The sequence below is a fragment of the Rhodnius prolixus genome, unplaced genomic scaffold, assembly GCF_049639745.1.
Source record: "Rhodnius prolixus isolate KJV_2025 unplaced genomic scaffold, Rpr scaffold_9, whole genome shotgun sequence".
In the NCBI taxonomy this organism is placed as follows: Eukaryota; Metazoa; Arthropoda; class Insecta; order Hemiptera; family Reduviidae; genus Rhodnius; species Rhodnius prolixus.
In genome coordinates, this window is record NW_027411604.1 from 7,936,140 (window position 1) to 7,960,844 (window position 24,705).

The 24,705-nt window shown below is 29.8% G+C and overlaps 1 protein-coding gene across 10 annotated transcripts in view; it reads right to left on the reverse strand.

Moving 5' to 3' along the window:
- Positions 1–24,705, reverse strand: part of LOC141454133 (uncharacterized) — a 113,970-nt gene that overhangs the window by 2,659 nt on the left and 86,606 nt on the right. For 4 of the 10 annotated variants that reach the window (XM_074128006.1, XM_074128007.1, XM_074128005.1 and 1 more), the window contains 11 exons: positions 20,906–21,478; positions 19,760–19,852; positions 18,808–19,131; positions 18,168–18,343; positions 10,323–10,391; positions 10,073–10,148; positions 9,938–9,991; positions 3,811–3,867; positions 3,521–3,562; positions 2,440–2,503; positions 1,363–1,474 (listed from right to left, as the gene is read on the reverse strand). In XM_074128006.1, coding sequence (XP_073984107.1) covers positions 1,363–1,474; positions 2,440–2,503; positions 3,521–3,562; positions 3,811–3,867; positions 9,938–9,991; positions 10,073–10,148; positions 10,323–10,391; positions 18,168–18,343; positions 18,808–19,131; positions 19,760–19,852; positions 20,906–21,478 — 1,640 coding nt within the window. The remainder of the gene's footprint in view (positions 1–1,362; positions 1,475–2,439; positions 2,504–3,520; positions 3,563–3,810; positions 3,868–9,937; positions 9,992–10,072; positions 10,149–10,322; positions 10,392–18,167; positions 18,344–18,807; positions 19,132–19,759; positions 19,853–20,905; positions 21,479–24,705) is intronic. The other 6 variants (XM_074128009.1, XM_074128008.1, XM_074128011.1 and 3 more) reach the window with 6 other exon arrangements.

Here is a 24,705-nt window from a genome sequence, read left to right on the forward strand (position 1 = left end):
CTTTAAAACAGAGTTTGTAACAGTTGGAACTTATAACTCAAATTGAAAATTAATTAAAACTGTCCGGGTTGTTAATATAAGATATTTAATTAGGTATGGGTAATTTATATTAGGTGAGTTTAAAGAGCTGCAAATAATTATTTAAAAGAACCGATCTTTTACCTTTTACAAATTTCATTGAATAAAAATTCGCATTAAAAAAATAAGAACATGATCAGTGAATGTAAAAAAAGATTAGGGGAAAAAAGTTTTTATATAACTTCAAAAGTAAATTCAGTAAATAAATATTAATGTGAAGATGCACAGGCCATTTAAAAACTGATTTCCTGAGTGAAACAATTAATTAGTAAATAGAATACAAAGCAATCAAACTTAAGAGTGAAATATTCGAAAAAAGCTGTTAGGTTACTAAATTCAAAACTATTTCACAATGCATTGTAAATTTAAGTTTACCGGTTGATATTAAAGAAACAAAATTCTTTATATACATTTCGGATGCCGAACTATTTAATACATATTTTCCACAAATGAAATTCTTTATTCTAGCCAATTTGAAATCAATTGTTTTCTTTTTTTGGAGGAATCGCTTAAATATTAAATGATAACTGTCCTGATGATTAGACTTTTCATCTTTGAGCTTTGAACACTAATAAGGAAATAAATCATCATGAAGATCGGGAAGTGTGATAAAATTTAAAATATTTTACAAATAGTCACTTTCGCTTTTGGATTTTCAGCGGATTAATCAGCTGATTTAGTTCTAAGGAGGATAAAAATCCGAAACTGGTCAACAATGTATATACATGAATATATATATTTAGTCGTATATATACATTATAAATATATATAAAATTCTTGAATAATTACTGACTAATCCTTGTACATTAAGCGGAATTAAAGAAAAGTTTCTTTAAAGTAATTCTTTTGACTTGAATAAAGAAATATAAAGTGTGAAGAGGTAAATTTAATAATCTGTGGATTCTTCAGGTCTTAAATTTTACAAGGGGAAGGACTTCATTACAAAAACTTTCGTTATTGATGCTTTACGTTTCGGGTGATATTGGTGCCTTTCACCAGGAGCTTCTTGATGCTATAACGTACACAATTTTTAAACTTCCAAAAAGCTCTGATGATAGGCAACCAATAATACCCGATAAGTCGATCATCAATAATAAAGATTTTCTATGACCATTGAAGAACATCCTTCCTCTACTAAATAAATTATATTAATATGTAAAATTACGAATATATTATAATTTATTGCAAAAGGCAATGAAATAAAAGGAAAAGATAATTCAATAAATAGCAACCAATGCATGTGATTTCTGTTTTGTTTAAGTAAATATACGTTATTAATGGTACCTTATATCCCCTTGTTTGAGCCTGCACCCAATTCAGAAGATGCTCCTTAATGTACGATACACTTGTCACTACTTTTGGTTCGGTGACATAGTTAGGGGCACCTCGGCCCACACTACGCAAGCAATAAATAAAGTAGTTAAGACCCAAGCCAGTTAATAAGCTTTAGGTTATTTATTTTTATTTTTTTTTATACATAAATATTATTAATTAGCAGGATAATTTTTTATTTTTAAGTACATTCTGTTAATATATTAAAATATTGTTAGTAAATTCTTTGAGAAATTAATGGTTAATGTATTCAGAAGGGAAATAAAACAAAAAGAAGAAAGAAGTGGAAATTTTAAGAATACTTTTTTTTAATGTTGCAAGTACCTAGAAAAATGTTATCTTCGAGAAACTTACTAAAAAATTTGCAAATAACGATTAAAAAAAAATTATTCCATTATAAAATTTAATGAATTACAAAAGCGTAAGTGGATTTTTATCAATACTTGGTCTTTTTTGACAGATTTTGTTTCGAAAAATAATTTATTCTGAAATCTCTATAAATCTTACACAACCACAGCGAGAAATTTAATCAAGAAAATTTGAGAAAATTAATGAAGTAGAAAATAATTAAAATTAGGGAAGTTCAAAATCCCAAGTTTAATTTCAAAAGTGCAAAATGGTGCAGAAATTGAAAAGTAATTGAAGTTAATAATATGAAATTTGAATAGAAAAAGTACGCCTTAAAAGAAATAAAATATTATTAAATCTAACTGGAGAAAAGTGCACATAGAAAAATATGAAGTAACAAAACAATGAAATTTCAATAGGAAATAACAAGAACATTAGAAGTAGTAACAAGAAGTAACTATGTGTTTATGTACATTTCTTCATTGTCAGTTTATATGGTCACTTAATTGTCTTAAAAAAAAAAGATGATTTACATAAAAAAATTATTACTATTTTTATTTTAGTTCATTATCCGTCCACCAACTAAAAAACAAAACTCAGTGTCTACGAGACATAACATAATTATAATTAAATAATATTAATTTTATCATATTACGGAAAGTTCTAATTCAAACAAAGTACCTTGGGGCTGAATTTTGACGTTCCATCTGCCTGAATTTAGCGAATGGAGACTGAACACTATTGGCTGAAAAAATAAATCCAAATGAATATAATTTAAAAAAAAACAAAAATGTAATGTTAAAAACATTAAATATAAATAATTATTTGAAAAATTAATTGAGTTGTTCTTTTTTTTTTTAAACCTAAATTCTTTATAAGTAGTGACTTTTAAATTAATTATTTAAATAAGTAAGTAATTACTTTTTACACATTTCTAATGGGAATGTTTATCAATTTGTCAAATTGCCTGTTTTAATATGCGATTATGCAAGTTTTTTAAGGGTAATTGGGGTCAATTTTGTTTTTTCGACCTTCTTTTTAAGATCTCTCAAGAGAACAGTATCCAAAATAACTACTAAGATGAAACACTCTTAATAGATAAATATCAATCAAAGAAACTGTTGAGATTTTTGTAGTTTTAAGATTCAAGACCTAATTTAAAACTGTTGTGATTTTAAAAATGGCTAATGTTTATATTTACAGTAGGTAATAGACTTGTAGCACGTTGTGGAAATGACTTATATTGGTTTTTTTTATAATGTCTGCAAATATTGTAAACAATAATATTTGTTTAACATAATATGAGGCTTTGTGTTATTCATATGTGTAATCTTAATTCTACTTCTATAGAATTACAACATTGGTATCGAAGACAAAAAACTCACATGAAAAATGTATCTTAGATATGATTTTCCGAAACAATTGCATTTCAGGGGGTATTGCGTTCAAGGAGTTGAGCGTAGGGTACTAGAAGAGTTATATAAGTGACCTAGGTTAAAAAGAGGATGCAACGATTAGCTTGCAGATTTGACAGGATTCAGAAAGTCATCCATTATCAGACTCTGATTAAGTATGGTGCAGAGAACTTCATTTCCACAACGTGCTACAAATATGGGCGCTATGACCGACAAAATCGATGAGTGTTAAGTAAAGCAAAGATGTAAAAAAGTATGGTGCAGTTAAAATTAGAATTACAACAAAAATAAGACTAGGAAAGTATAAAAGTAAATATGATTAAAATAAAAATTAAATAAATTATTACCTTTTGTGAGACGTGCAGTTGATGTAGATGTTCTGGTACGAACTGCAAAGATATAAATGTATGACTTAAAACATAGAAGCTACTATTTTAAAAATTATTCTATACAAATTGAAATATCACTACATATTTATTTTTGTATATTGTAGTTTAAATTTCATATAACATTAAATTTTAATTTTTGGCATATAACCATTTCAAGACATTCTTTATATTTTTTCACGACATTCATTATATTTAAAATCTCTTAAATGGTTGTAAAATGTAAATTTAAAAGCAAGAAGTATGCATACCTTCTGTTTTAGTATCGCCATCTTCTTTGATAACCATCTGACTGGAATCAGTACTGTCTGCAATGGCACAAAATAATTTAATAAAATCATATTTGCAAAATAAATAGTAATAAAAGCTAAATTAATAAAAAATGGAATTATGAGGAGAAATAAAAAACAAAACGAATTAACTAGTCCAAAATTTAACCGTGATTATTGAAATCTGTTTGTGCTTAATATTTCTATTCGCTCAGAATTAACAAAGATACACATGCGATTATACTATTTTGTTAAACAAAACTTAAATTAAACGTTGTTATTTTACTGGTTAAGAAGAATTATTAATTCCTATAAATAACAGTAATAATAATAAAATTGTTTATTAATAAACAAAAAACATTTATGTTTATCATAATTTTGTACCACAAGGAAAAAGTGATATACATAGTATATTATTAATAAAATATATAGTATATATATCTATATATATTAATTTAAAAAGAAAATGGCAGAAATAGCCGGGCCCTTCTTATTTTATCCAAAATGGAAGCGTAAAAATAGCCGCTCAAGCAAGTTATGTAGATTTTTTTCAGGTAACTTTAAATTTTAGAATTAAATTGTAAACTGCGAATAAAAGTGCATATTTTGGAATCTGTTGCTTAAATAGTAACTTAAAATAGAGAAGTTAATTGGAATAGGCAGAGTTTTGCAAGTTGATCTCTAGCCAACTACTAACAAAAAATTACAAAACTAATGAAATGAGCAAATACAAATATCGTGCAGATTCTTTTTAACTGTTATGTAGATATTTACGTATATTTATAATTACAAAGAATTTTTATTGAAACATTTACTTTTTCCAAGTGTGAACAATTGAATCAGAATTCAAATAAATTTTTAATGTGAATTCTTATGATTATTTTTTTATCTATGCAAATTAATCTAATATAACTATATGCAATCCTTTTTGAAAATTTCTCAGGGGATTTATTTATTTCGCTCATCAAAATTTCATTAACTGTTGTAAAGATAAATAAAAGCCAACAGATATAAATAAACTAGAAAAGTTGTAATAAGTATTTATTAACTATTGAACGATTGGAAACCGCACCATGTTTATCAACACAAAACTTCCTCACCACCCCTGGGCTCTAAATACCTTCAAACTTAGATTATTGTAATCTTAGTTGGTTAACAATAAATTGAGAGAAAGTATAATCAAATTAGAAGCTTTTTTTTAAGACCCTTTAAGTGTAGAAGTTTCTTTATATAATATAGTAGAAATTATATAAAACCTTAAAATTCTATAAGTACTTTAATGTACTTTGATAGTGCAATAAATACCTGCAGACCAAGATAATTTATCTTAATGAAGCTTGGAACAAAACACACTACAATCAGAAGTATCAATTCCATATGAGAATTTTTCCTTGTGGTAACCCTTTTAGTTAATTTACTAAATTAAAAATATTCTTCTAAGTTGTAGTTACAATGGTTGGCTAGAGAAAAAATACAAATTTCTTTCAAAGGAAATTAGAAGTAGAGAAAAAATTAGAACTTTAGCCTCATACGTATCCTTCAGTAATAGGGAGAAAAGATGTGATGGTAATCTTCCATTAACAACTTACCTGAAGAACACTCAAGGCGTTCGAAACGTTGAACTAATGAAGTTTTGTTTTGAAAGAAAATTGTTTATTTTTCGACCTCACTAACCAATATAACAAGGCCAAACATCCGATAAAATAACTAATTAAAAAGATTTTATTCATTATAGCACTACCATATAAATCTCAAGAGAAACAACGCTACTGAATTCAAGTACTACAAAATGGATATTAGCTACTAAGTAAATAAAATATCAGAGATCTTAAATTAAAAAACAAAAAATTAAAAACACAAAAATGCAACTAATTTACGAGTTGAGTTACCCGAGAAAAGCAGTTACATAAAATATGGATAAAGCAAAATACTGATTCATGTACCGTCACTTTTAGTAGTAATTTTTAAAGTTACCACGTACTTTTCACAAATTATGTAACTGTTTTTTCTAAATTAAAAAAGGTAGTAAACAAAATAAAATAATAGAGACTGCAACAAATATTTGCATATAATGTTAGGTTCTTCTGTAAACAATTGAATACAATCTTCAGTTTTTTGTTTTATCCGCTGGTTTACAAATTTACAAACAATATCAGGGAAAGGGGTGGGAATTAGATTAATATAAGTAACGAACTATGAGGTAACAGCTACTATCAACACTGCAAAACACATATTAAAAATAAAAAACAAAACAAAAAAGATCAATCCTGGAACTCGGCATCATCACACCACACGGAACATGATCTGAAATAGCACTCACGCTGAAATGCATACCGCTTCCAGGTTCTTGCCTCCAGCATCCAGTTGATTAATAATGCTTTTTCTATTCAGCAACTCCCTCTACTTGAAGTTTTTATTTTATACGGTTGGAACTAATCAATAACTACTCTTTTTTCATTTGATAATTATATAAAAAAAGAAAACTAAGCTTACAAAAGATAAATTGTTCCTTTCTACAACCACAAAATCTTGATTATTATATACATAATCTAGGTTTCTCCTAGCTATTTACTATTCCTTTTTTTATTTGACTCTTGAAATATAGTTTCAAAAGCTTCATCAACATTGTCCAAATCAACATCTAAAGCATTTTCACTATTACTGATAATTTTTCCTTTATTATTTTGAATAGATTGTTTGTGTTTCCTACTGGAATGAGCACTCTGTTTTGAAAGGTATTGGCTAACGGTCATTTTTTTATGTGTAACCGTTTCTGGTGTCAATGCTGCTTCAAATTGTTTTGGCAAAGCTAGAGTATGGCTAGATTTTGCTTTAGTAATTTTTGGTAGTGGTGGTGCTTGTTTTGCTTGGTGCATTTGCTCCTTAACCATTTGGTGCCATGATTCAGACTTTTGAATTACATTTGGAAATTGTGGGGACAGCGCTTTTTGTCGAGCCGATTGTTGTACTTGTAATTTTAAATCAGTTTCAATAGTTTTTGGCGAATCATATCTCCGTTTTGTCCTATTATTTATAGTTACAGCTTGTTGACATTGCGCTTGACCCATTACTCTAGACACAGCCTTCTCTTCTGAACAATGTTCTCTCACATCATGTCGATTATCATTTGAACAAAAAACCCCTCTCGCTGATTCTAGTGAATCTCTTATCCACAAATAGGGGCTACCAGTTGCACTATTAGAATCATCTATTTTTATTGAAGGACTTTTGGAATGTTGTGATTCACATGACGATAAAGAAATAAAATTATCATTCCGCAATTTAGATACAGGCGACAGTTTAGCTGGTGAGATTATCTCGAATGTGTTTAAATTTTGTGGAGAATAATTTCTAAATTGTGGCGATAGGCTTGGCTTTTGCATAATTTCATTAGGTGTTATCCTGTCATCAGGCGAAAAGGTAAAAGTACTTAGCTGAGGAGAATTTAATGCATTTTGTGGTGTATCACTCGATGTATTATCTTCCGGTGACAATAAATAACTGTTACTAGGCGAATCATTTGCATAATCAACTATGTTGTGCGTCATCTTATACTCGGCTGATTTATCAGGGATAACAAGTGCTTTTGGCATAACCAACGTTTGCGTTCTTTCATCTTCACAAACTCTGTCATTACGAAAAGATGAATAGTTGCATAAATGTGGCGAAGTTATTTTATTACTTTCATTTTGTGAAATTCGTAATTCTAATGGTCTTAATTTCTCAATATTTTCATTAGATTTTGAAGTTCTGTCCTTGTACTGTTCAATTAATTTATTTTCAGGCAAAGAATATCTTTGCTTTTCTTTGCTCAACAATGAAGGTGCAGCACTTATTAAACTTGAATTTCTTGTATTTAAATCGTTAAAATAATTTCTGTTAATTGTAGGCCTAATGTGATTAATTTTCTGTTCATTAAGATCACGAGTATTAGACCCACTCATTTCGTTTTTGTACCTGTTGTATACGGTTGGTATGTGATCATTATTAAAAGGAAGTCTGTTGTAAATACCACCGGAACTGAATTGATGACTATTTAAAGGTTGTTGAGGTGTAATACGTTCAAATTCTTTACCATTTGTTAAATTGTTATAATGGGCAAAATTTGAATTATTCGATAAGTTTTGCGATACTGATGTTTCAAAGTTTTTCTTATTTACTGAAGGAACTGTTTCAAAAGATCGGCCTACATTTTTCGCAAAGTTGGATGACGCATGTTTTGCCTCTTTCGTTACTTCTTTATCAAGCGTTTTAAATTGGGCATGAGCATTTATTCCAGGTTCCTTTTTACAATCAGACTTTTGATAGGACCATACTTTTACTACTTGATTATCTTTCTGAGATGGTTGTTCTTGCTTTTCATTAAATAATCTACTAGTAATAACACCACGAGGTTTAGAATCTTGTACAGGTGCATGATAAGCTGTATTAAATGCTTTTTGTGTGGCGTTTGAATTTATTGGAAAGCTCTTAACGTCAGAAGACTTTTTATCATTTTTTATAAAATTTAAATTATTAATTTTAGTTTGTGGTAATTTATAATTTTTCTCGGATTTTATTGGATTATCAGGTGTAGGTGTAACGGAAAATTTTTGAGCTGCTATTTGCTTTACGGAGCCGGAAACTGGTGAAACCATGGTTTGTTTTTTCTCGATTGGTTTAAATGCCGAAATTGCAGCATGTTTAAAATGATTAACGTGTCCCGGTTTAGAAACAGTTAACGACCCAACCACAATACCATTCTCTTCTGTTTTCACAGTCCAAGGTAATTTTGGTTGGATTGGTTGCATTGTTTTTGTTTGTTTGAAATTATAAGGAAGATCATTTTGATTGTTTTGCCAAAATAATTTGGCCGAATTAAGAGATGGTGCAGGTTTAACCTCGGTACCTTCAAATGCTGTTTTAATACTTGAGAAACGATTTTGCCAATGTTTACCACCACGAGCGCATGGATTATATGTTTGCACCTTGGGTGCATTACAATCGTTTACTTGTTTTAAAAATGCCAAAAATTTTAAATCATTTTCAGTTTTCGGTTCAAAAGTTGGTGGTACAATTCTTTTTTCTTTTCCGAAACTACTGGACAAATCATCATATGCTTTGCGAAGGCCTTCATCAGCTGAGGCTCCATAATCGTCGGATGAATAATCATAAAAATTTGATGGTTTAGGTATGTCAATGGTATTTGATCTTTTCATTTTCAATTTTTTCGTACCTCTGCCATTAAATCTATTGGTTTCCGATGTCTTATCATCTGTGGCAATTTGTAACAGTCTTTGAGCAGAACTCAGTTCTTTATGAGAATTCAAATTATTTTCATCATCGCCACTAGATACATCACCGTCTTCACTACTTCCGCGTCTTCTTAATTCTTCTCTACTAATTTGCTTATTTATAGCAGCTTTGTGTACGGCTATTTGAACAGATTGTTCTGGTGTGAAAAGACTTAAACTAGGATCATAATCAAACAAGCTATCTTGTACAGTGTCACTTGGAATACTATCTGTACTATCACAAGGTGGTTCTTGATGTAAATAAGATAAAACACCGTTTTGTGGACCAGGTTCCATAAAATAACCAGCCCTAACTAGTAAAGGTTGGTGAAACTCCTTTCTAATTAATGTCATTCTGGTTAAATAAGATGGTACAGTAACTTTTTCTTCAATAACTGGTACAGGAGGTACAAATTTAACCGGACGGAACACTCTTGTGGCCAAAGAATCACTACTTCCATATAAATTTTGTGGTGAATGCCTTTTTAAATTATGTTCATCGATCCACCGTCTAGCGTCGGCCAATTCTTCTCTTGTTACACCAACAGTATGACGATTTCTTAATGCTTTTTTACTACCAAATCTTCTAGGTGGTGGCACTGGAGGTGGATTTGGAGGCGGAATTTTAAGGCAAGATTGTAAACTATTTACTAATTGTGAAACAGCATCCCTTTTTGAGGGATCTAAACCAGGTATTACATCCTCTAATCTAGACAGTGCTGACTGCACTTCCTGAATTACTTCAGGTTTTAAAACTCGAACCTCTTCCCCAGACTCAGTACCTGAGTCGTCAATCCCATTATTAGAACTCAACCGTAATCCAGTAGTACACTCACCAAGGGAATTATTTGAAACTAACCCCGTATGATATTCAGAAATTTCATCAGCACCTGTAGGAAGCAATATATCTCATTTCTTGCCTTAAACATTTATTATTTTTTACTTTCTGATTAAAAAATTGTTTCCGGTACCTTTATGATCAGCCATTATGGTGCGCAGTCTAGCTCTTATTTTCCTTCTGCCTTCGTAATCTGAGCACGCTTCAAGCTAGAAAAAAAAAATCAATGTAAATTACATTAGTTATAAACTTAAAAAAAAAAAAGCACTAAACCACTGAAAAATAAATAAATAAATAACTATTGTGCACAATTCTTAAAACGACTGAAGATGTAGAAAAAACTAAACCTTTGGTTGGTCACCAGAAAGAAAAGTATTACTCACTAGAATTCGAAGTTGTTTTTCGTCAGAGATATCGTCAATGTCGTATTCTTGTGTTCGAATATTAGCGTCCTGGTGAACAAATAAAGCAATATTTAAAATAAATTTTAAACTAGCAAGCAAAAATAAAACACTATGTAATATAATACTCCAAGCTCAAAAATTAAGTAGTATATTTCTAGAAATGTTTCTTTTTGATAAAAAAAAAAAAAAGAGCAACAAGCTAGCTCACGCATAAGTGAAAAATTTAATAAATTAGCACACGCGTAGGTGAAAATTTTTATTTATTTATTTTTTTTAAAACTTACTAGAACTGAAATCCAAAAAATACCTAGTATAGCAGAAACGGTAGTATTAATAACACTGGACACTTAATGAATTTATTACATAAAAAAATTTTTTTTACACCACTTATAATTATTTATTGCAATGCATTGCGATTGTGGTACAGAAGGGATCTGATTGGAGTCTGGCTAAAATCTTTAAAGACAGTCTTGTGTCTGACCAAAATAGGCGCGAACTGCGTCAAACCCTTCATCTATTTCTGTTTAGGAGAATGAGAGAGCGCGCAACACGATTCTACCCGGAACCATGAGAGAGCAGTCTCCTTGTGCATTGCATTGTTGCACTTAACAATGACCCCAGGTGATTTATAATTTTTTAAAAATATATTTTCATTTTGAAGTTAATTTCAGTAGTAATATTTATATATTATTTTTATAATATTGTTTTATTATAATTTAAAAAATTAAATAAGTAATCATAATAAAAAACTATTTAAACGACGCAAGATGATTTGTTACTTTAGTTTGTTTTCATGAAAGCAAATGATAACAAATATATTTACTCCTACATTCTATTAAAGAAAGAACAAATAAGGTTTATCAAGTAAATATAAGCTATTTATATATATATATTTAGAAACCTTTATCGTATAAATCATTAAAACATAAATCATCAATATTAATAAAAATAGTAATTGTTATTTAAACAATATAACGTTAATAATAAATGAATATGGTAATGAACATGTTTTACTGTCAGTTTAAGTGAATCTAATCCCAGGTAGCTCCACGGAACATTTCCCAAAAAAAAGTGTGCGAGTCTGTTTATGAGGTTTTAGTGTGAATACCAATATTAAATAATTTTCAAATATTTAACTTTTTTACAAACTTTCAATTTTTACAATACTAGCGACTTCAGTAGTATTAAAGGACCTGAATAGTCTCACGATTTGTTGGTACTTTATAAGATAATTAAAGAAGGTTTAGACAGTAAACTGTGTTTAAACTCTGGCGATGAACTCTTACATAACTTTATCTTACTAATGAGAAATGATTACATTTAATGAATTATTGCAATTTAGTAGTCAAATTTTCACTTAGTATTGACTTTTTATTGACTGCGTATAGTTATACAAACCAAAGCAGCTGATCTATATCTGTAATACATTATACTACATGAAAAGTAGCACCATCTTATAGCGCCATCAAATTGGGAGGTGTTTTTAAATTTTATCTGACGGCTGTAATAGTGAATAAATGATCAATAAATTTATATTTTGCGTTAAAACACAGAGTTTAATAAAAACTGTTTTTCTGAAGAAAAAATCCTAATAATTCAGAAAATATTAAAATTCTTTTAAGGAGCATTTTCAGTAAATCATTTCTCTTAAAATTTAGAGTAAAGATGCCTTTGCAATGCAGTCTAGGTATTAAAATCTTACTTAAACTGTAGTGATCCGTTTGACGAGGTAATTATTAAGTCTTGAGAACAAAATATCCAAAGAAAAGGGTGTAATTAAAAGTGATAAGACATTTAGGTGGTAAATAATACAAAAATGAAAGAAAAGCGATAAAACCAGTGTTTAGGGAGAACCCTCATTAACATCTTTTCATACACTGATAAGTACTAAAATAAGTTAAGGCCTCTAGACTTATAATTTTTTGCAGGATTTAATGTTTTCTAATAAGAAATTTGCTTGAACCCTAGTATATTCTATAAATATATTTTCAAGTGACACGAATGTTCACGACAAAACTTCCTTTTTCCGCATTTTAGTGAAAAAGTGGGCAAGTAAAAACAAACAATACAAAGATTACTTACAGAATACTTGTTAAATAATAATGAATATATACATATATATATATATTTATAAAATTATAATTTTATAAATATATGCACGAGTGTTTTGACATTAATGGTTAAAGAGTTTTATACTTTCCGGGTGACCTAGTATAAGAGCCAAAAATAGAATTACTAGAGTTAATGTGTTTTCTTGTATAATTTAAAATTCAATGTATATAGACAGGTTCTTTTCTGCAGTAAAGTAAATATCTGAATGTTAAACCACTCTGTATTTTTCTTTTTGTATACTTGTAGTTTGCAGCAGTCTGTGATCTTGCACATGTACTTCATTATAACTGGATGTTTATGAGTTTGCAAAACTGTTACAAAAACTTTTTTTTTTTTACGGATACATCGATTTATTGTATCTACGTTTTTTTTTTAATTAATTATACTACTCTATATAATTACGTTTTGTTTTCTCATTCATATAACACTTAGATAATAGAAATTCCTCTTGTTGTATGAAGAAATCTCTTATTTTAGTTTTAACTGTTTAGCTCGAGAAAATTTATTGCACTTTAGGTGGAAACTAACCAACAGAAATGCCAGTTATCAATATTTCCTGTAGATGGGGCATAATTTAACAAAGTGACGGGGTTTTGGACAGATAACTTTCTGCCAGGTCCTAACTGCATTGCCCTAACTAAATGTTAAAATTGAGTTTTTGAGAAATTGACACAATACCATTTCACTAAGAATACAAACCTAAATTTCATTTAGTAACCTGAATAAACCAATAATAAACTAATAAATCACAAGATGAAAATGCGTAATCAATAGAAGGCAAAACAATTTATTAAAATTTATACATATATGAAGCCTAAATTTTATAGTAAAGCCTGTAAAGAAGAAGGCAATATTAGTTGCAAAAGTTGGTACTAGTGTCTATTTTAGGTGCGGAAGACGTTGGCCCAAACAATTTACTGGGGCAATGTCTCATCTCTTTAATAATGCGCCGACTAATGGTGTTTAGTTGAATTGGTTCCGTGTTTGCGTTCAGTGTGAACACTCTTTACGTTCTCCCACCACCTTAAAAGGAAATATTGCAATGGTGCCAAATTTTTGAAACTCAGCAATCACTTAGCCTTTTTTTTCTCTCTCTCTCAAAAATAACTCGATGTAGAAAATTTGACACAATCCAAATGGTTTCCTTACCCGGTAGTAATCGAAAGAGGAGGGAAAAATCAGTTTACAGTTACTTCTATATCCAATATTTCTTCAATTTGTTCTAAATATTGACACGGGTACTACTCACAAACAAATAATAACTTCCATTTTTTTTTTTTTTTTTCCAGGGAAAAGTAGTAAACCCATAATTTGAAACACAGAAAAATCGATTAAATTCACTTCTAATGTTCCATTTCAGAAAAAAAATATGGACAAAATGAAATACGTAACACAAATTTCAAATTTAAAGAAGACTGACTGATTTGAACTACCTTTTATTAAATAGATTTTTAATGTTTAGCGAATTCTGAAAAATTGATTCCATTTAAGTGATCACGGTGTATAATATTGAATCCAAATGCATTTTTATAACTCATTCCTAAGTTTAAAGAAAATTTAAGTGAAAGAATCCATCTAAGGGGAGTTCCAGTATTTAAAACAAACTCCGATTATAGAAGAAAATCGGAGATTACTTTTTCAAACTTAAGAAAATTAATTACAAATTTTTCTCCACCAAAATGGATTACAAATGGCATAGAAACATCATAACGGGAAGGAAGGAATGACCAGTCTACCATGGATTATAGGGAAAAATCTTTGCAGGAAGAGTAAAGTTAAATTTAATATTTAACCTTTACTAAAACAAAAATAGAAATATTTTATTTTGAAGGAGCATTAACACTAAATAGCAATATTCGACCATTTGGCATGGCTGTTATTCCACTTACACGCTAAATTTATTTTGAGTTATTAATACGTACATTAGCCCAATTTGAATTCCAATATGTTTTCTGTCTCATCGCATAGAAACAAAAATTCTGATGACAACTTATTTGAATGCAAGTTTCTAATAAAAATATTCAATTTTTTCGTACAGAATATTTTATTTTAGCTGGAGGAAATTTATTCTATCAACTAAAAAAGGTAAACTTAATAAAACTCACACGTATTGAGCCAGAAAATTTTAACCTCCCAAAGTATGGATTAGTCACTTTTTCTTTCACTTCTTTCTTTGAGGTTCTTTTGAAAACGTTTTGACCACATGCTCAAGTGCCCACCACAATTGTAAATTTTTTCCCCGAAAAACATAAATTGTATCGCCAACTCTAAAGACTCGGCTACTACGGCAAATATAGAGCTAAAGTAGTCTAAATTTCAGAAATGGAAGCAGCGGCCCAGAAATAGAGAGGTTAATTGCCGAAAAATCAAATACATTATTATTACGAAGTACCTATAATATAAAAAAGGATATTTCGGAATCTGTGGATGAAGGGCATATACATTTGAAGGTGTTCAAGAATATAAATGTTCAGGCTCAGTGCTCACCTCAGTCACTCACAGGGTAACCGAAGACATGCGAACGAATGACTGCTGGAAATTGACGCTTGAAGGCTCTTCTGAGCAGCACTGAAGAGATATACCTTCGTAATATAAAAGAGTCAACGATGAGGGTACAAATTCGTGCCGCAACATATGGCAAATAGAGAAAACGAGTTATAAAAACCTAAACCTAAAGTGTTAAAAACATAACTTACATAAATTCACATAATGGGAAAGAAAATGGTTGTATAGGACATTTGGATCAAAAAGCAAAAAGGGGAAAAAAATGAAGAGAAATGTTGGTGAACTTGGCCTTTAGGTCAATTGGACGGCATCACTAATTCGGCCGTTCACTTGATTCATTCAGATGTGATTTATATGTACCCATTTTAAATGAAAATATTTTAGCGCTAGTAGCAACTTATTTTCTCTATTATCTCCAATAGAGATTTTCTTATCGATTTGGCAAAAAGAAAGAGTGTCCCAAAGACCTTGATTAGTAATGTTATTATTATGATTATTAGTCACTAAATTATTTTTATATCTTATTTGCCCACGATGTGGGGAGGAAAATGGTTGCACGTATTTTTGATTAGCCAACGTATCTACTCTACGTATGTTACTCTGCTTGAATATAGAGCCAAGAAATAGTTTATTGTTTTGTTTTGTCGATCCCTTTCTTAAACGTTATTCACTTTCTTGGATAATGTTTCCTCACTTAATGCAATTATACAGTTTTGATTTATGTTTCTCAGTTGAACGAATGTTACAAAATTTTCGACATCTTTCCTTTTAAGAGGTATTTAACTGTTACGTATATTTCACCTTAAAAACTGGTCTTTAAAAATACAATTTTAAAGAAATCTGCATGTTTCCTATCCTTTTTCTACTCATTAAATATAATTCATCCATAATTTAAGAAATTTAATTAATATTTTCAATTTAAATCAAAACTTTTAGAATTAACAATTTAATGAAGTGCAAAGTAAAAAAAAAGAAGAGCAATCTGTTATCAAGACCACCATGTTTCGCTATCTAAAAGCAATAATTCTGAAATGGACATATTAAAGATACACTAATCCAATAATAAAAATTTAATGTTAATCCTTCAAATGCAAGAAAGAAAAAGTATAGAACTATAGATATTTCTGTGTTTAAATACCTATCGTACATAGATTTATCAACAAAATTCAATCGATTTATATTTTTAACTAAAAAAAAAAACTGTTAATACACATTACCAACTTCCCGTTAAAGTTTAATTTTATTGTAATGAACAGTTTTATAAAATCGTATAATATAGTAATTAGTAAATTTGTTCCTAAATTTAGAGTTGGCAAAAAACGTTTTGGGTTAAAACCACAAAAATTGAATTGAGAAAGTCATGTATAATTGTCCGCACCAGAATTTTTAAATAACTGTTTTAAAATATATTTGCATTTATGTAAATGTAAAGACAAACTCATGTAACCAAAATGTAGTAATAACATTACTTTAGATAAATATCATACAAGTATAAAAAAAATGATCAGAATTTCCTAGAATAATTTTCCTACAAGTTAGTTTGGACAGATTTGTTGTGTTTGGCTAAAAATATCTTCACCCTTCAATCAATTCCTCTACAACCCTACCGCTACTTTCATAGACGGAAAATTAAATACTATTACGTTTAAATTTAAACTAATTTTTATCACATATCATCATTTTGCAAAATTTCACAAAATAAAAAGTGTTAGAATTACAATAGTTTATTTTAAATTTTAGTTACGATGTTACGAAAAATTAATAAATAACATTTTTACGTCAAGATGTAGACCCCCCTATCTCTAGATTTTCACATCCATAATGACAGTGTTTCTTGTGAATAATTTTACTCAAGATAGCTGAACGAAGTTGGCGGATACTTGAAAGACCCACAATATTTAGTTGAGCATAGTAACTTGGGTCAAAATTTAGGATACCTTTTCGAACTCATACACTGAGAATATAAAATATACAACGAAGTATATCGAGTAAAAATAACCAAAGGTATTTTTCAAACAGTAAATTTAACAATAACAAAATAAGAAAAATGCAAGCTATTCAAATTTTGGGCTGCATAGGACATAAAAAGGATGTTTATGGCAGGATCCATTGCCTGACTCTAAACTTTGAGAAAACAGAGAAAGACTGCTTGAAAAATTATGAGATTAAAGAAGATTTGGGGCCAGCCTAGTAAGTATTAGAAGAAAGGCAGCTAAAGTGGTGAGGAATGTATGCGAATTGGAGAGAGCAAGATGACAAGCATCGCCTCAGAGAATGTATCCGAGGTGAAAATCAAAGGCCTCCCGGCCGAAATAAAGCTCTAGAAAGAGATCAGAAATGTAAAATTGTGTTTCTCTTCCCTCTCAAATGCCACTTAAGCAGAATAATTGGTTCTATCATTACATTATGGATAGAGAGAGTATTGCAAGTTAGAAGAAACTTGATTTGACTAGACAGATGTCTTAATTTTTCTGAAGTTTCTAGTCATTAATCAGCACATTTAAAAAGAAGAAATAATTCGGTTATGTACACTTTCAAAAAAACTCTTTCTTCCAACTAAGTATTTTGGCTGTGCATACAATATTATTTACAGACAGAATCGTATAATCTAGAAATAACATCCAGGTGGGAATTTAATTTAAGTCGGAACACTTAAAATCAATCTTTCTGAGAAAATACGGATATTGATCAAATTTTTCAACTTATAAGCTAGAGACAGACAAAACGCAAAATCAAAGGTGAACTTGATTGGTCTAGTAGATATTACGTATTAATTTTTTTTTTTATTGGGTTTGCAAATCAGATTGCATTCATCAACATTACATGTTGCCTTGCATTTATTTTCAATGAAAAGTCAATTTCTAAAACGTCACCTTCGTATTACTTCTTTAAGTAGGTAAAGAGATGCGATAATTTGGGGAAAATGAAAAATGTTAAAGCAGATTTTGAAGAACAAATAATTGCATTTTCCAGCAAAAGTTTGGAGTAACCTTTTTAATTGTAACTATTTTGAGCTATGTAGACTTCTACTCTTTGGAGCAGTACTGAATAAAAAACTTTATAAGACCAACTCACCCAGAAAGAAACAGCATAATCAAAATAAAAGGGCCTGTTAATTTTCATAAATATTTGTAATAAACTAGAAAAAGAATAGACACTCCAAAAATAATAAAAGAATCAGCTCCTTAATCTCTCACACAGTCTTACCTTGACTCGTTGTTTTTCAGCCTGGATAACAAGGGCTGCACTGCTTGGTGCTTCTGGTGTCGATTGAACAGCTTTCATTCCCTGTTCCATACCTTGTAATATTACCGAAGCTCCTAAAAATTTATTCAAAAGAGCCCTTGCTTCAGCGTCTTCGGATGTATCACCGCTTTCTGAAACTAATAAAAAATGTCTATGATGATTTAGGAAAATAAACGTATTTTATTTATAAAATATTTGCAAATTTTTTATTACTATCAACTTCTACAATTTGATTTAAAGAAAATCACCAATTTTGAAAAGTAGGAGATAGAGAAGATAGATAGAAGTAGGAGATAAAGAACTCAGTGCTCAGTACTCACCAACGAAATTTTCGGTTTAAAGACATTGAATATCTCATTAACTGCAGCACCTTAAAAAAAATATAGAGCACAGACCCTCTAGATTCTCGGCTCAAAACTAAACTGGTCCTGAAGGATTAACGCAGAGAGAGCCGATTTTTAATCTTTCGTACACAAAAATCTTAATTTTGAAGAATATAAGATTTCAAAACAAATTTGTTCTTAATTTTTTCTTGAATTTCACTAAAATAAATACCTCAGAACGATTATAATGAAAAGGTTTTTTAAAAAAAGATTCTTACCCAGATCCGCATTTCTCATTCTGGTAAGAATATCCTGTACCCCTGTTACTTTTGTATTATCGTCAAGGAAAGAAGTAGCCCCAGATTTTGTTACTGTTTCCGTTACTTTAGTAGTTTTCATTTCTTGTACAGGACCTTTGGTTACTGTTGTAATTTTCGTTGTAACGGTTGTTGGACTTGTTTTCACAGTTTGTGAATCTTCTAAAGTTTTCACCTGAGTACTTATCACAGGGCTTGTCGTAATGATTTCTCTTGATTTTGTTTCGTGTATCCTGCCTTTTGAATCTGTTCGCTCCACATTTGACTGTTTTAATGTTGAAGACACTGGGAAACAAAAATCATATGTAACGGAGAATGAATGAATACAAGGAATGAATTACAGTTTTTTACTTTTTACTTAATTAACTTTCTTCTATGTGCGTACTATCTTGATTACTTAAAGAATTAGGAAAGAAATATCCGTTAACTTCTTACTTTATTCTTAAAGACGAAAAATTACTTGTTTTTTCGATTCATTTTTAATTTTTTAAATCAGTTTTGTTGGGTTCAGGTCTTAAAAAGTAATATTTATTACATAAAATAGCCTAAAACGTTTTGGCAAGAATGTACCTTTATCAGTGACCCTGATATGATTAAAGGTGTTCTGCAAGTGGAGGTTTATAAACCACTAACGTTCGTTTAACTTTCTTTTTGTTAAAAAAGTGCTAAGACAGCGGTGTTTAGGTCGGATATTGGTGAAAATCCGGAACCGGTCAGAAATAAGGAAAATGTACTAGCTGCGGTGGACAAAAAAGAGAGAATTCAAAATATTTTCTCCTTGTTAAAAATAAAAAAATTGAAATATCGTAAAAAATACGAATATTTCTTAATTAAATAAAACATTAGAAATTATTTACAGTTATTAGATGAAATTGGTTATATGATGATTATTTGTATTATTTTTTGAACTCACATATTGTTTGGTCATCATTCTTTTGTAGACTGTTTGAGCGAAGAATGAGTCCAGCTGGAGGATAAGGCCTTGATGTTGATTGGTTAGCAGCTTCTGTTATACATACACACACACACGTCACATCATGCATCGCCACCATTAATTTGGTTTTTATTAGTAATTTAACAAAAAGGTTTAATTTGTTAAAAAAAGTATTTAAAAACAATAAGTACAGAGATTAGAAATACACCACATTCTAATTAATTGTTAAACTGTATACGTAACGCTAATTTGAACAATGATGTATGTATACCATTAAGACAGGGGAGGCTAATCATAAAATCAATTATTTAATGTGTTACGATGAAGTACAATAAAATGCAAGATGTGAAGTGTTTTAAGGAAATGTAAAATTTTTTTGCGACATTTTTAACACATCATTTTTAGTGAGAATAAGGAAGGAAATTATTTTAGATGTGATGAGTCATTATTTTTGTGAATGAAAGCATACTTTTATACAGAAAATGTTCGTTTAATAAGAGATATTGAATCAAATATGTACACTTGTTTGAAAAAATAAATAATAAAGAAATTTTAAAAAATAGAAATATAATTCTTCTAATGCAATTCTCTAAGCCATAAAATACTTCTTTTTTTCTACAAAAAGCTCATTTTTCATTCAGATCCCAGGAACCATTTCCGACTTATTTTCAAAACCATGGATTTGGGCTGTTATCTCCCATTCAGGAAGAACCTACTAATTAAAGTAAGTACGAATTCGAATTTTAAGTTTCTTTATACGCTTTCAATGAACCTCAAAACTATACTTCTGTTAACAACGCAATATAATGGATATGTCTAATTCACATACTTCATGTTTGTAAATTGTTGTGCAGTTTAAACACTGACTTACAGTCATCAGAAACGTTTTTCCTCTAGTCACTTTCTTTATTAAATTACATAATCTCAACTTCAGAAATTAGACAACTAAAATACACCGCTAACTCTTTTTTTTAATGAGATATTAAACCTTAGTTTAAATAAGATTATTAAAAATTATTACACGTACGTTTCGTTTAGGAACTGAATAAGGATTAAAACGAAGTATTGGTTTAATTTGACACGATCACACAGTAAATATTAGTTTTTAAATTAAAGATTTCTCACCTGTAGCCTGTTGGAATTTATGCTGCAATGCTTTTACAGAATCCCCACGGCCAAGTGGACGTTTGCCATCTTCCTTACTATCAGGTATTACAGTCCTGGTTGTTGTAGTGGTCGTAGTTGTAGTAACTTTAGATTTTATGCCCTCTTCTGGGAATTCAGTCAATTTTGGGCCAGAGGTTCGTCTTGTTACCGTTGTAGTACCGCCAGTTGTATTCCATTCTTCATCTTTATTTGTGGATTTCAATATGGAGGTATAACTCTTTGTTGTGGTATTGCCTTCACTTACATCTGAAGATTTTCTCAATACTTCATTTTTATTTTGGTTTATGATACTATCTCCTTCTTCAACGGTATATTCTTTTGAATATCTTCTCGCTAAATCTATATTTAATGATGATTCATCTTTAACTTCTTCTATCTTTGGACCAGATGATCTTCTCTGGCCAATTGAAGAAGTTTTTGTAGTAGACTTGATAGTTGGTAACGACTGTTTATCATCTGGAGTCTGATAAGTATAAGTTTTCTGAGTAATTTTACCTACTGGAGTTTCACCATTCTTGGATGAAATTTCACCTGAAATTTTAAATAATAAAAATCTTTCATCTTGATTAAGTTATAAGCGTCTAAAAAAAAAGTTTATTTAAAAAAATGAGTTTTAATAAAATAAATATTTTTCTACCTTTAGGTAAATTTTTAGAAAATATGGTTGCTGCACTTGCAAAACCTATTGATAACATCAACAGATAAGGAAACCATAACCACAAAAATACTACAACAATACAGAGTGCACTTAAATATATGAATAAATCCTTATTCAAATCCATGATATTTATGTAACTGTAAATTTATTAATTAAGTTCGCCATTGCCGGGAAACATTTAACATCAACCTAATACAAAGAGAATAATAAATGAATTGTTTTGTGAGTAACAAAAAAAAAAATTGGCAAACAAAAGTACAAAATGAACTTATATACCATGTTGACCTGGGATGTAAGATGTCCACAGGCGAACTGCTACCCAAGCGGTAGGTGATGCTAAATGGAGTTCTGCCAAATTCAAGTAGTGAAGTTAGTTTTTAGTAAAATAATTCAGGACCAACGTCCTGCTATTTTTGCTATGTTGTAAATTTATTTTTTACACTTCCCTGACGTCTATAATATTATACTTCCTTAATGATTTTTTCAACAAAAAAGTTAAAAAATATTAAAAACATCATGTACAAAAAAAAAAAAAAGAAGCGCACTGCTTCTATTACTTAGGAAGAATTTCAAACGACTAATTTTAAATTTAAGATCTATTTAAAGACCCAAGTTGCAATCCAAATCCAAAAACATGTTGCTTGGAATTAATTAACTTGGTAGTATTACACACAATATTTACTGCAGCAAATATTAGTAACTACATTGTATGTTTGGTTTTTCTTTAATATCTTCAAATATCTATTGAAGTAAGAGCATCAATTCTGTTGCATACTACATTCATTGGAAGCTATCTTTTAATAAATCTTAAACACGATAGCAATTACTTCATAACTGCGAACCTTATATAGTTTTTTAATGGAGTAAAAAAAAAAAAATTACTTTTTAAAATAATTTCGAACCGAAGCAGAATGGCAGCATAATAAATAAATAAGTGCTGGAAAAGAGAACACTTTTTGGTGCATTTCTCCCTACTCCAAACTCCCTATCCCTCCCCACACAACGCATGCACCATAAACTATTGAATTTCATTGATTTCTAATTATAAAAAACACTATTAAAAAAATTGCTATTTTTTTGGGGAAAGTTAGCAGTTTCCTTTAAACCAAAAAGCTATTTTTTTAGTGAATGGATCCTCAATTGCAATAATGAAAACTAGACTTTCTATGTAATCATAGTTTGTGTTTCTAAAAATTGATCTTGAAATTGTATTTTAGTACGTGTCAATTATGATTCCAAAAAATGGAAAATTTCAAATTAGAAACTTGGTTTAAGTAACAAATCAGAGATTAAGAAAATAAGATTTTGGAGAAAATCTCAACCGGGGTCCCACTTAAATTTGGTTAATTTAAGAAAAGATTTGTAATCAATTTGGCCAGCATTAAATGTCGTCCTTATTCTCCACACTAGCTATATAAAAATGGATTACTCTGAATAAGTACATTGCTTAAATAATCTGAAGTTTATTCTAATTTAAGAACCTTCTATTTATATCGATTAAAACATAGATGCATAAAAAACGTTTTTTTAGAATAAGTATATATTTTAGAATAATACAGATAGAATGGTACTTTTTAGAATGATAAGTAGAATGTGTACCGGCCGTCTAATTGGGAAGCACAAGACACATTTCTAGAGGGGAGAAAAATAAGCCAACTATTTACTTGGGCCAGAGTATTTCATTCACAGATAGGATCTTCAGGGGGGGCCTAGCAGGCGAATCTCTTTGGCTCAGAGGAAATACTGGATGTGAGGTATGTTCTAAGAGCTCGGAGTACTAACGATGAATAAATAGTTTTCTTGAACTCTATGATGCACATGTCTACACAAACTCACATACTCGTATTTCAACAAAGAATTTTATCATTTTAACGTTTTAGTGATGAAGACGGAAAAAATTATTTGAAGTAGTAGCCGGAGTGAATGGCACTGATCAGGACATATTCCAGAACAACCAAACGCTGAAGAGAATGTGAATAAGTCATCGAATAACTACCATTAAACTAAAAAATAATAATAGGTGGGAATTATCTGAAACGGTGGAGGAATAGAGGCTGAGTGTATATGAAGGAAGCACGATGTAGAGAGCAGAGATGAAATTTGGAACTTGTCTTATCCAGTGTGGACTTGGAAGTCAATTTGTTTTATTAATTTTGATTTCAATGTTACAATTATAAATATTTGTTATTTTTTTTTATTTTAATGATTTAAAGCGCGTCAACATCTAAGGTTATTGCCGCCCGGAGCTTTTTTCAGTGCACCGGCCTCCGGATAGTGTTCTCTCGTTACAGACAACACTGTCCATCACCGGACAGTGAGCTGTAAGAAGCTCCTAGGAGGAGAAAATGTAAGGGTCAGCAGTTGGATTTAAAAACTTGTTTTCCTTACTTGGTCACTTTCGTTGTTTAAGTAATTATAATTTAATTTTTAAAGAAACATAAAACTTTATTTTATTAGATGATTGAGAAGAAGGATTAAAATTGATTAGAGAAGATAATATTTTATTTTCTTGATTGCTGACTTATACGTCTTTATTTATGAAAATAAAAGGCTTATAATATTTATAAGCTTGAAAATAAAGATTTTGAAATATTTATTTTAATATATTACGCTTCAATAAATGTTGCGGTTTACCTGTCCTCTGTTGATAAAAAAAAAAAAAAAAAAAAAAATTAGTAATTACCTAGAGGTTAAATGGATAATTTAAAACTTATTAGTCAAAAACTTTCGGTATTACAGCATTAATTTCCAAGTGAGACTCAAAATCAACTGCTTCACAGGCAGCAAATAAGAAAGGACGAGGTTTATATCAAGTTTGAATATAAAAAAATTTATCAAAAAGATATTGAATAAGCTGGCAAACTCCTAATTTCAAAAAAACAAAGAACCAGAAGGGTCCTTCGCCAGAAACCATCTTCAGGTCTACCTACATCATTATTAGCTATCCATAAGCTCCAAATTTCCCAAGCAATCCCTTCAAAATACACTTTTCTCAATATACTAACCCTATTAATGGCCAAACAGGCGTCCTGAATACATAGTGAATACATCTCTAATGTTCTAGAGCCACAAATCTCTTGTTTATTAAAATATTGCAACT